The 12,108-nt window shown below is 46.2% G+C and overlaps 1 protein-coding gene across 1 annotated transcript; it reads left to right on the top strand.

Moving 5' to 3' along the window:
• Positions 1 to 492: 492 nt before the first annotated feature.
• Positions 493 to 9,275, top strand: LOC121007884 (THUMP domain-containing protein 1-like). Its single transcript, XM_040440155.1, has 4 exons — positions 493 to 739; positions 4,897 to 5,077; positions 7,264 to 7,512; positions 8,851 to 9,275. Exons 1-4 carry the CDS (start codon positions 539 to 541, stop codon positions 9,102 to 9,104), a joined length of 885 nt encoding a protein of 294 aa, XP_040296089.1. The 5' UTR covers positions 493 to 538; the 3' UTR covers positions 9,105 to 9,275.
• The last annotated feature ends 2,833 nt before the right edge of the window (positions 9,276 to 12,108 follow it).

Here is a 12,108-nt window from a genome sequence, read left to right as displayed (position 1 = left end):
CTCTACCCACCTACATACAGCCCCATTCTGCAGATCATCTCTACCTTCCAATGTACTGTCCCATGTAAATAACAGTGCTCCCCTCCAACATACAGTCTCATGTAAATTGCATCATTTCCTTCAGCCCCATCCAACATAAAGTCGTATGTAAATAAATGTGTTTTTCCATTCAGCCCCATGTAAATAATATCACTCCTCTTCCTTTAGCATGTCCAACATACAGTCCCATGTAAATAACATAACCTTCCCCCTCCAATATACAGTTCCACTGAAAATGAAACCCTCATCCCTCCCCTCCACACACAGTACTAAGGTTGCACGGTAAAGACTAAACTGAGGTGCACTAATATCCCTTGTAATCTGGGAGTCCCCGCCTCTTCCGGTGACATCATACATATCAGGAGCGCCTCCATTCAAGTCACCACCACAAAACCACGTGTTACCAGCTGTCAATGCAGCGGCGCGTCCCGGTGACGTCAGAGGAAAGCGCCAGTGACCACGTGTTCTGCGCGAGCGGCGCTGTTGTTCTGCTGCTGAGATGAGCGCGGAGGTTCAGAAGGGGAAGAAGAGAGCGAAGACGCAGTATGTGGGCAATGCCAAGCGGCACAAGGGGGGCAGGCAGCTGGAGGTGGGCATGCAGGGCATCCTCATCACCTGCAACATGAACGAGAGGAAGTGCGTGGCGGAAGCCTACAGCCTGCTCAATGAGTACGGAGAGCTGCTGTACGGCGACGAGAAGGTAGGTGCTGAGCTCTGCATGCTGGGAGGTGTAGTCCTACAACAGCTGCAGAGACGGTTACAGCTAATGCTCACTCTAGTCTGGGTAATACAGTCACAGACATCCCAATCTGCAAAAACTCATTTCAGGGAGGTGCACTTCTCATTTCAGGGAGGTTTTAATTTTTTTTTCTTTCACGAACTTTTTATTACATTTTCCAGACATATGCAGTATCTGCACACTTTGCTCTATGGTGTGGAGGACTGGGCTCATTTCCTTGCCCCAAATTATCCTATTTATGTATGTGATTAAAGGGGTTCTGTCACCACCTATAAGCCCTGTGAGCTAAACATCTGCTCATGTCCAGGTAGCATTCTGATTTCTAAGGTGGCCTTATAAAAGCTATTTGTGGCTTTATTCTGCGGAAAAACAGGTTTTACTAACCTGTCAATCATTGAATTAAGGTGCCCAAGCAGGGGAGGTCTGTGGATGCATGGTGCCCGGCCGCACGCATCGCCATTCGTGCCCAGCGCCGCCTTCTACTCCTCAGTGCCGCCTCCCCCTCCTCCCGCTTTGAGATCCCGCTCGTGCGCACAGGCTCAGCCTGATGTGCCGTTGCGGACTGCTGGCATCGGCTTCTTCTTGCACTGTGCGCACGCGCCGAGAAGGGGACACTGCTGCAGGTTGCCGGAAAGGTTTACTGCGAGTAAACTAGAGCTGGGAAGTTCGGATCTTTCACATGAATCGGTTCATTTGAATCAGTTCATTCAAATGAACCGATTCATGAATCGAATCTTTGGTTCATTCGCTGTGCTGACAAGAAGCAAGTGAACCGAAGATTAGGCTGCGCAATGCGCATGCGCGGATGCTTCCATTCACTTGCTGACTCGCTGAGTCGGCTCTTGGTCTGAGTCAGGAAGTTTATTCTTTAAAACCCTGTGTGTAATTATCTACCCCACTGTAGGAAAAAATCATCCAGGGGGTGTGAATTTAACACTGGGGTAAATAATATTATTAAAATGGAGGGTTAAATGTGTAAATGTATTAAAAAAAATGCATCTCTCTCAATAGTTCTATAGCTACTGAATGAGACAGAAGAAGGGATGCCTTTAACATATATATCTCCTTGAGAAGCCAATTTGACCCTAAAGGGTTAATTCAACCTGTAATCTAAACTCTGTCCTGTCACTTCTCTTATCTCTCTGCTCTATCTGACTGAGATAAACCTTTCCTGGATATATTGTTTCACAGGTGAAGCCGCTATCTAATAGCGGGAGACTCCCTGAACCTCCGGGAGAGTTGAGATCCCTGTAGTCACTGGGACCCCAACCGGTCATGAGAATGGGGATCCTGTACCCCATGGAGCCCCCCCCTGAAAAGGCGTGTGCACAGCGGCTCCATTCACTTCTATGGGAGTATAGCAGAGCGCTGTACTGAGCTGTCTTTAGATCCCCTATAGAAATGAATGGAGCGGCTGGGAATATGCTCGACTGGCTGTTCCGTTCATTTTGGGCGGCTCCGCGGGGTACAAGATCCCCGTTCTCGTGATTAGTGGGGGTCCCAGTAGTAGGACCCCACAGATCTAATAATTATGCTTTATCCTGTGGATGGGGGATAACTTCAACCAACCGGAATAGCTCACACTGCTGAAAACTGCAGCGAATCAGAGTCCCATCGTTTCTAATGGGAATCAGCATTGCCGTTCATTGGCATTGGTGCATGGGGATCGCAAACCCATTCACTTGAATGGGTCCGCGATCCCTCTGTTCAGCAAAAAGATAGAGCATGTTCTATCTCTTTGCGGTGCGGAGGCACGGAACCCCAGAAAGCACTCCGTAGTATTCCGTTCCGTGCTTCCGTTCCGCATCTCTGGATTTGCGGAACCACTGAAATTAATGGGTCCGCGTCCGTGATGCGGAATGACAATGGAAGAGTGCCCACGTATTGCGGATCCGCAATACAGGAATGGGACACCAACGGTCGTGTGACCGAGCCCTAACACAGCTCCCGTCCTGACCTCCCAGCACTGACTGGATCAGATAGCATTATATTGATTGATTGATGCTATGTAACCCTTAGAGATTTTGAATGTAATGTATAACACTGACAGCATTATGTCACTGTTATCCAATACATTCCAGAACTGTAAGGGTTACATATAGCATCATATATCAATATAATGCTGTGTGACCCCAGCAGTGCTGGGAGGTCAGGATGGAAACTGCCACATACTCAGGTTCCGAGTCCGAAGTGTACAACTCACTCGTGTGGAAGCGGCCTTAGTCACAAACTTTGATGCACGTTTGCCACAGGATAGGTCATCAGTATCTGATTGGTGGGGGTCTGACACCTGGTACCCCCACCGATCAGTGATGTGCCGCCTGGGGACCTATCACTGCTGCAGCCAGTCATTGGCAAACGTCTGTCCAGTAGTTTACAGCTCAAGGACAAGATGACGGCTGAAGGGAGCCAGAAGGGTGCAGCAGGTGAAAGGTACAAAAGTCCAAAAAGCATTTACTGCAAGGATCCCAGTCATTCCTGAAAATAAAAGGGGGCGCAGTACTAATGTAGGGTTGCAGCCCTTTTAGGCCTCTTTCACACTGGCGTGTGCGCCCCGTTGCCGTATTGCGGAGCCGCAATACACGGGTGCCGTTTCTGTGGGCATTCCGCATCACGGATGCGGACCTCTTAACTTCAATAGGTCCGCAAATCTGGAGATGAGGAACGGAAGCACAGAACGGAACTCTACGGAGTGCTTCCGTGGGGTTTCGTCCCATACTTCCGTTCCGCAAAAAGATAGCACATGTCCTATCTTTTAGCGGAACAGAAGGATCACGGATCCATTCAAGTGAATGGATCCGCTGCGGCTGCCCCACGAACTGTGCTCGTGCATGGCGGCCTGCATTTTACGGGCCGCAGCACGACCACGGGACACACACACCCGTGTGAAAGAGGCCTTAGGCTGGTTTCACACGGGCGTCGCGGAAAAAGATGCGGGTGCGTTGCAGGAACATGCACGATTTTTCCGCTCAAGTGCAAAATATTGTAATGTGTTTTGCACGTGCGTGAGAAAAATCGGCATGTTTGGTACCCGAACTTCTTCACAGAAGTTCGGGTTTGGGTTAGGTGTTGTGTAGATTGTATTATTTTCCCTTATAATATGGTTATAAGGGAAAATAATAGCATTCTTAATACAGAATGCATAGTAAAATAGGGCTGGAGGGGTTAAAAAAATAATTTTTTTTTAACTCTCCTCATCCACTTGTTCACGCAGCCGGCATCTCTTCTGTCTTCTTCTTTGAGGAATAGGACCTTTGATGACGTCACTGCGCTCATCAAATGGTCCATCACATGATCTTTTACCATGGTGATGGATCATGTGACGGATCATGTTAATACAGAATGCATAGTAAAATAGGGATGGAGGGGTTAAAAAAAAAAATTATAATAATTTAACTCACCTTAATCCACTTGTTCGCGCAGCCCGGCTTCTCTTCTGTCTTCATCTTTGCTGTGCACAGGAAAAGGACCTGTGGTGACGTCCCTGCGCTCATCAAATGGTCCATCACATGATCTTTTACCATGGTGATGGATCATGTGACGGACCATGTGATGAGCGTAGTGACGTCACCACAGGTCCTTTTCCTGTGCACAGCAAAGATGAAGACAGAAGAGAAGTCGGGCTGCGCGAACAAGTGGATTAAGGTGAGTTAAATTATTATTTTTTTTTAACCCCTCCATCCCTATTTTACTATGCATTCTGTATTAAGAATGCTATTATTTTCCCTTATAACCATGTTATAAGGGAAAATAATAATGATCGGGTCCCCATCCTGATCGTCTCCTAGCAACCGTGCGTGAAAATCGCACCACATCCGCACTTGCTTGCGGATGCTTGCGATTTTCACGCAGCCCCATTCACTTCTATGGGGCCTGCGTTGCGTGAAAAACGCACAATATAGAGCATGCTGCGATTTTCACGCAACGCACAAGTGATGCGTGAAAATCACCGCTCATGTGCACAGCCCCATAGAAATGAATGGGTCCGGATTCAGTGCGGGTGCAATGCGTTCAACTCACGCATTGCACCCGGGCGGAAAACTCGCCTGTGTGAAAGGGGCTTTATAGTGTTTCCCGATATGCCTGAATGATAAGGAAATGTGTTCCTCCATCTACAGCTGTGTGAGAAAGAAGATAAACTGTCAGGCAGTGAGGAGGAAGATGATGATGATGATGTTGAAGCTGCTCTAAAGAAAGAAGTTGACCAGATTCGTACATCGACTGAAAAGAATTTGCGCAGATTTCAGTCACTAGAAAGTGGGGCTAATAATGTTGTTTTCATTAGGACTCTTAATGTAGGTAAGTTGTCATGTTCCTCTTTACATGTAGTTGCTGGAGGGTTTCAGTAATAGTGCGGGGCAATGTGGGGTTATGATCTTGGCTGAGATCAGAATATTCGCCATATGCGGTAGTCGGAGTTAAGGAAACAGCCACGTGAGCGGTGCTGCACTGCTTCTGTAACTCGCATTCACCTCTATGGGATCACAATTGTCTCCAAAACCCCATCCACCACATACATGTGCCGATCTACATACAAGGGCCGAGGTGGGAATACCCCCTTCAACTGTTAGGGTCCGACTACACAGCAACACTGGTCATCATCCCATAGAAATGAATGGGATTGCAGCGCGAGTCCGAAAAAAACCAGCAGTATTGGATTAATTTTTTTTGCAACTTGTGCTGTGACTCCATTAATTTCTATAGGATAACTGCTACTTTGCGACCCTGGCCGCGACCAGTGTCACCGCACCCTTAGGGCTCAAGCACACAAATGTATTTTCTTTCCGCTTCCGTTCCGTGTCAATGGGTCTGCAGAAAATACGGAACGTAAACGGAACACATCCGTATGTCATCCGTATTTTGCGGATCCATACTGTAGAAATGCTATGCCCAGCCCATATTGCTCATGTGTTTGGTGATTGATAAGTTACTGTTTCCGATCCGCAAAAAACAGATTGCTTACGGAAACCATACGGTTATGTTTTGTGAAAATAGGGGACCGGAGGAGGACTTAAATCAGAGAGAAAAAAAAAAAACTTAAATACGGAACAACGGATCCGTGAAAAACGTTGTGTGCATGAGCCCTTAAGGACACAGCATTGTTTTTTTTCGTCTTTTTTATTTCTGCCTTTTAAAAGCCATACTTTTTTATTTTTTTTTGTATTTGTTTTTACTTATTTTCCCATCAACCTAACCATATAAGGACTTGTTTTTTGCGAGATTAATTGTATTTTTTTACTGCACCGTTTTGGGGTGCATCTAATCTTTTTTTTTTTTTTTTTTTAAGGGGCAGTGTCGAAAAACACACCAATTCCTAGTTTTTTTGGGGGGTGTTTACCATGGCGAATTATTTATAATTAGTTTAACTTTTTTTTTTTTTTTATACGTCACCACATTCAAAGACCTATTATTTATTTATTTATTTATTTATTTATTTTCAGGGCAAGTTGTAGTCTTCATTGGTGCCTTTTTGTGCTACATACACCTTTTTTTTAATAGCTGTTTTATTTCATTTTTCAGGAACCAGACTTTTTTAGATATTTTTATTCAGTATAAAAATGTGACCATTTTATTGGATGGGTTGTTACAGACACGGCAAAACCAGTCATGTGAAGCTTTATTATGATGTCAATTCCAGTAAAACTGACATGATGCCTAAGTTCAGCCCCGTCAAAAGCCATAGACCCATCAACGCCATAGCAGCCCCTTCTCACTTTGTGATAGAATCGCTGGGGGAGGGGGGGAGATGGGTAGAGAGACGAAGCCTCCTTCTTTTTTTCTAACCACTTAGATTCTGCAGTCAGAAATTGACCGTGGCAGTTACGGTAGTCTGGGATCAGGGCTATGCCTGATTCCTTGCATCAGCACAGGATGCCAGCTGCGTAAGGCTACTTTCACACTAGCGTTTTTACTGGATCCGGCAGGGTTCAGCAAAAACGCTTCCGTTACTGATAATACAACCATCTGCGTCTGTTATGAATGGATCCGGTTGTATTATCTTTAACATAGCCAAGACGGATCCGTCATGAACTTTCACTGAAAGTCAATGGAGGACGGATCCGTTTTCTATTGTGGCAGAGAAAACGGATCCGTCCCCATTCACTTGCATTGGGACTTGGGAGTCATGCTGGATCCGTCTTGCTCCGCATCCCAGGAGGGAAAGCAAAATACAACATGTTGCGGTTTACTCTCCGGTCTGGGAACGCAACTAAACGGTACGGAATGTATTTTGGAGCGTTCTGTTTTGTCCCCATTGAATGACAATACCGGAAAACTTAAACGCTAGTGAGAGTACCGTAACACAGCCAACTCCCATGGTACGGGCACAGATCCCAAGGCCGCACTATTACAGCCCTGGATGTTAACTACCTGTATGTTGCAGAGCTGGAAGGGGTTAATGCCACTTAGTTTGTTCATGCTTTGCCTACATGTGAATATGTGGGACAATTTCTAACTAATATTGATGACCGCGTGTCTCATTTCAGAGCCCGAGAAGTTGGTCCACCACATTTTAAACGAGTTACACACTACGAAGAAGAAGAAGACGAGAGTCATCCTTCGTATGTTACCCGTCACGGGTACTTGTAAAGCTTTCCCCGAGGATCTCAGGAAATACGCAGAGACGTTCTTCCAGCCTTGGTTTAAAGCTCCCAACAAAGGAACTTTTCAAATTGTGTATAAGGCAAGAAATAACAATCACATGAACAGGGACGAGGTCATCAAGGACCTGGCAGGTGAGATGTTCCTGCAGTGTGGTGGCACTGGTTCGTAGTGAGGTTACGTTCACATCTCCAGTAACCCGATCCGGCAGAAAACATGCATACAACAGTTTTTCTGGTCGAAACCCATCTTATAGACACTATGGGGTCCAGCGGTGAACAACAATATCCAGCAGTGCCGGAACCGGTGAACTGCCAGATCAGGTTTCTGGAGATGTGAACTTAGCCTAACCTGCCATCTTCACAGTATGGTATGTAATACATGATGGCCATATGAAGCTCGGTTACAATGGCCTCTGGTGTCTGTCACCCTGCTTCAGCCAGAGAGACAAATGGATGCCCCCGAGTGGTTTCTGGGTGACTCTCTTGACAGGGGTGAAATAAAAGGTTGGGTCAAAAAAAAAAAAAAAAAGTCCAACACAGCTAATGTTTTTTTTCTTCTTACATTGAGAATGAAGATCTGGTGTAATGGGGCTACTGCTATATACATTAGAACATGAGCAAAAAAATATCTACATTGGGAAGGGACCCAATAAAAAAATTGAGGTGGGAGGGGGGAAATCTTCTGTAATGTCCTGGGGGCCCACAAGGATAGAGGGAGACTATGCCATGTGATGTTTCCATGTGAGAGGAGCAAGCTAGCACTGCAGTGTACACCGAGGAGAAGGACTGATTTTCCAGATCTAGAGCTATATCTTTTTAAAGGGGTTACTTACCCTCTGCGATTTTTCGGGCAGATCCCCCATGTGCCAGGACCTTCGGAGGGAAGCATATTCACCTGCTCCCTGCCGCTGGGTTCCGGCTCTATTGTGTCAACATATCGTTTGACGCGGCTGAAGCAGAGACATGTCCCCCGTGTGTCACATGACCCAGTGACGTGACACATGGACCACTTGTCAGCAGGTGGGTACCAGCGTAAAGCGGCGGGGAGCAAAGGAGCTGGAACACAGCGTCTGGGAGACGTCTAGACCAGGCATGCTCAACCTGCGGCCCTCTAGCTCTTGCAAAACTACAACTCCCAGCATGCCTGAACAGCCTACAGCAGGGCATGGTGGGAGTTGTAGTTTTACAACAGCTGGAGGGCTGCAGAGGTTGAGCATGCCTGGTTTAGAGCATGTTTAGGGGTCTGGCAGAAAGGCACCTCAAAGTTGCAACTTCTTTAAACTGAAGACCAGATCCATCAAAGAAACACTGGTTGCTAGGGGCACAATGCGTGGCAGCTTGTGGTTGTCATGTGATGTATCCATGGTAGAGTGCTGACGGCAGGACATTCAGCAGCCATCATTCCACATCTCGTGTTAGTCTGTTGATGAGCTTTGTGGCTGCACAGACTTACACTCTTTTATGTTTCAGGAATAGTTGGGAGCCTGAATCCAGAGAATAAAGTGGACCTGACCAACCCAGAGTACACCATTGTAGTAGAGATCATCAAGAACGTCTGTTGCCTGAGCGTGGTGAAGGACTACACCCTGTTCAGGAAGTATAATCTGCAGGAGGTGGTAAAGAGCGCCCGGGAGGAAAAGCCACAGGAACCAGCGGGGGAGGAGGGAAAGGAAAAGGCACAAGAACAAAGCAAGGATGACCCTGCAGTGGGCTCTGATGCCTAAAAACCATGTACTGGGAAGTCAAAGAACGTCGGAAGACCCACAATGTTTTATGGATTTTAAAGGGCATCTGTGAGCAGATCTGTACCTATGACACTGGCTGACCTGTTACATGTGCACTTGGCAGCTGAAGCCATCTGTGTCGGTCCCATGTTCATATGTGCCCGCATTACTGAGAAAAATGATGTTTTAATATATGCAAATTAGCCTCTCGGAGCAACAGGGGTGTTGCCGTTACACCTAGAGGCTCAGCTTTCTCTGCAACTGCTATGCCCTCTGCACTTTGTTAGGGCCAAGTGTGATGATGTTTACACTGTCTGGCCCTGTCAAAGTGCAGAGGCTGTGACAGTTACAGATAGAGCTGAGCTTCTAGGTGTAACGGCAACGCCCCTGTTGCTCCTAGAGGCTCATTTGCATATATTAAAACATAATTTTTCTCAACAGGGCAGCCAGTTTCATAGGTACAAATCTGCTGACAGATTCCCTTTTAAGGCTATGTTCACTTCTGTGGTAAAGGTAATTTGGTAGTCTATTCCAGCAAAGGAACAGACTGCCGCAGTTACTGTATCCAGCATAGCCTGATACCACTGCACCCCCATTGACTATAATGGGATCAGATGACTATCTGGTTACCTTTACTGTAGCTGTGAACCTACCCTTCGCTGTTTTTCCCCTCTCCACTACTTATGGTTGGCGCACATAGAGTGCCTGGTAGCTGGATGTAATTTTTTTAGTATTATATTGTAAAGTGTGTGTTGGGGGATGGACTTTTTTTTTTTTTTTAAATACAGGCCTCGTTGAAGTGAATGGGTCTGCATACACCCAGAATTTTTTTTTTGTGTGCATGAGTAAGCCCGAACTGTGCACAAAGGGTAGTCACTACAGTGAAGTGGCCTGCCACTACACGCTCTCCCAACTTAAAACCAAAAGAGAGAAGAAATTGGAACGCTCCAGGTAGTCCAGACCATAGACACATAAAGTCCCGCTATATCATCAGGCAACTATCGGGAATGAACCAGACATTCCCAATGATCGGGTAATTATCAGTGGAGATGAGGGCTGCATTTACTTGTGGCAGTCGCCTCCACTACAGCGATCGCCTATCCACATCAGAAACTATTGGGCAGCCGGTCATTGTTTAGACAGCATGATCTGCTGCACAGGAACGATGATTTTTTGGCGCCAGCAGAACGACCGGATCACCCGATGCACGTGCACGAGCGTTTGCTTGTTCATTGGCTGATTTCAAGCACCTTTTACACAGGCCAATTATCAGGAACGTGCATTTATACAAATGCTCATTCCCGATAATTGGTTTGATTATCGGCCCGTATGAAAGGAGCAGAGCGCCTAATGTGTACTGCCACATAGTGGTTTGGGGTCCATTTAGTTCAGAGGATCGGTCAGCTTTCCAGACAGATCTGTTTTAGTAAATACTTGCTGTGACATAGCAGTGCTTGAGTGTGTTGAACTCTGTGTTGTGCTGTTCCTCCTGGAAATTTATGGGGGGGGCTGGCAAATAAGATTTTGCCATTTCTCTTGTCAGTACAATGAGTCCCTGCACAGTCTGACCTGGTTTGCATCTAGGGTTGTCTCGATACCAAAATTTTGATTGGGTTTCGAATTCGATACCATAAAGTATTGTGATACTCCATACCATGCAAAAAACACTGTGCATTCTGCATTTTATGGAACGTCCAGCCCTTAATAGAACAGTCCTAACCTATTTTTTGGGGGGACAAAAAATGGCAAATTGTGCGTTTTTTTTCCCTTTTACGACGTTCATCGCATTGGAGATATTTTAATAGTTTGGATTTGTCAGACGTGGCGATATGTAATACGTTTATTGTTTATATATTTTATATGTAAAATTGGGAAAGGAGGTGATTTTTACTTTATTTTGGTGTTTGTTTTTTAAACTTTTTTTGTTTTTATTTACTATTAGCCGTCTTAGTGGCTAGAACCCTTGTCCTATTCACCCTGATAGAGCTCTATTAGGGTGAATAGGACTTAATGGTTACTAGGGCTTCAGTAGTGTCCTGGCTGCCATAGTAACCGATTGGAGCCCCGTGATTACACTGCTGGGGCTCCTCCGATCAGAAGCTGCCACTGCCACCAATGAGGAGGGGACCCTGTGGCCACTGCCACCAATGACTTTAATACTGGGGTTGGGGAAGGCGCACTGCGCCACCAATGAAGATAACGTGCCCATTACCTGAGGGGTTAACTGCTGGATAAATGATTCTGCAGCCGGTACCCGCCTCCTGTATTTGAAATAATGAGTATTATCTTCATTGGTGGCAGCGGCACAGGGAGGGGGACGACTGCTTCCTTCTCTCCTGTGCTGCTGAGGGAACATGGCGCGCACTGAGAGCAGCATGCTCCATGTTCTCTGCTCCTAGTATCGGTAAATGGCAAATCCCGGTATCGATTGGGTATCTATAATTCAATACCAGAGACAACCCTAGTGGCATCAAAAGGGGCATAGATGCCCGTGATGAGAACATAGTCATGCCACTTTATGAATCACTAGTCAGACCACACATGGAGTACGGTGTACAGTTTGGGGCTCCTGTGAACAAGACAGACATAGCAGAGAAGGAATAAAGATGGCTGCCAGTCCACAAATTACACATCAAATAAAATAGATCTATAGAAGATCCTCTGTCAGAGATCAGCAACCTCACGCTGTTCAGAAACCAACTCCCAGAATGCTTTGTTCACTTCTGTGGGAGTTAGAACAGCCGAGCATGTTTGCATGTTAGGAGTTGTAGTTTCCCAACAGCTGGAGTGCCGAAGGTTGCTGATCCCTCATGCTTTGACCTTCACCCCCTGCACTATATAGGCAAATAAAGAAGAACTCCAGATTTTTTAAGGGCAACTAATTATCATTTGTTGTGTGGTGGATGTGTGCCTACCCGTACTGTTTTACAGGCCACGGTTGAAGGGGTATTCCAGTATCACTTGGATTTGTCCTCACTTTATCAGCAGCGGTCCGATTTCTAAG

This window comes from Bufo bufo, chromosome 7 (assembly GCF_905171765.1).
Source record: "Bufo bufo chromosome 7, aBufBuf1.1, whole genome shotgun sequence".
Classification (NCBI taxonomy): domain Eukaryota; kingdom Metazoa; phylum Chordata; class Amphibia; order Anura; family Bufonidae; genus Bufo; species Bufo bufo.
Note: the sequence above shows the minus strand (reverse complement) of the source record. Positions and strands in the feature narration are given on the sequence as shown.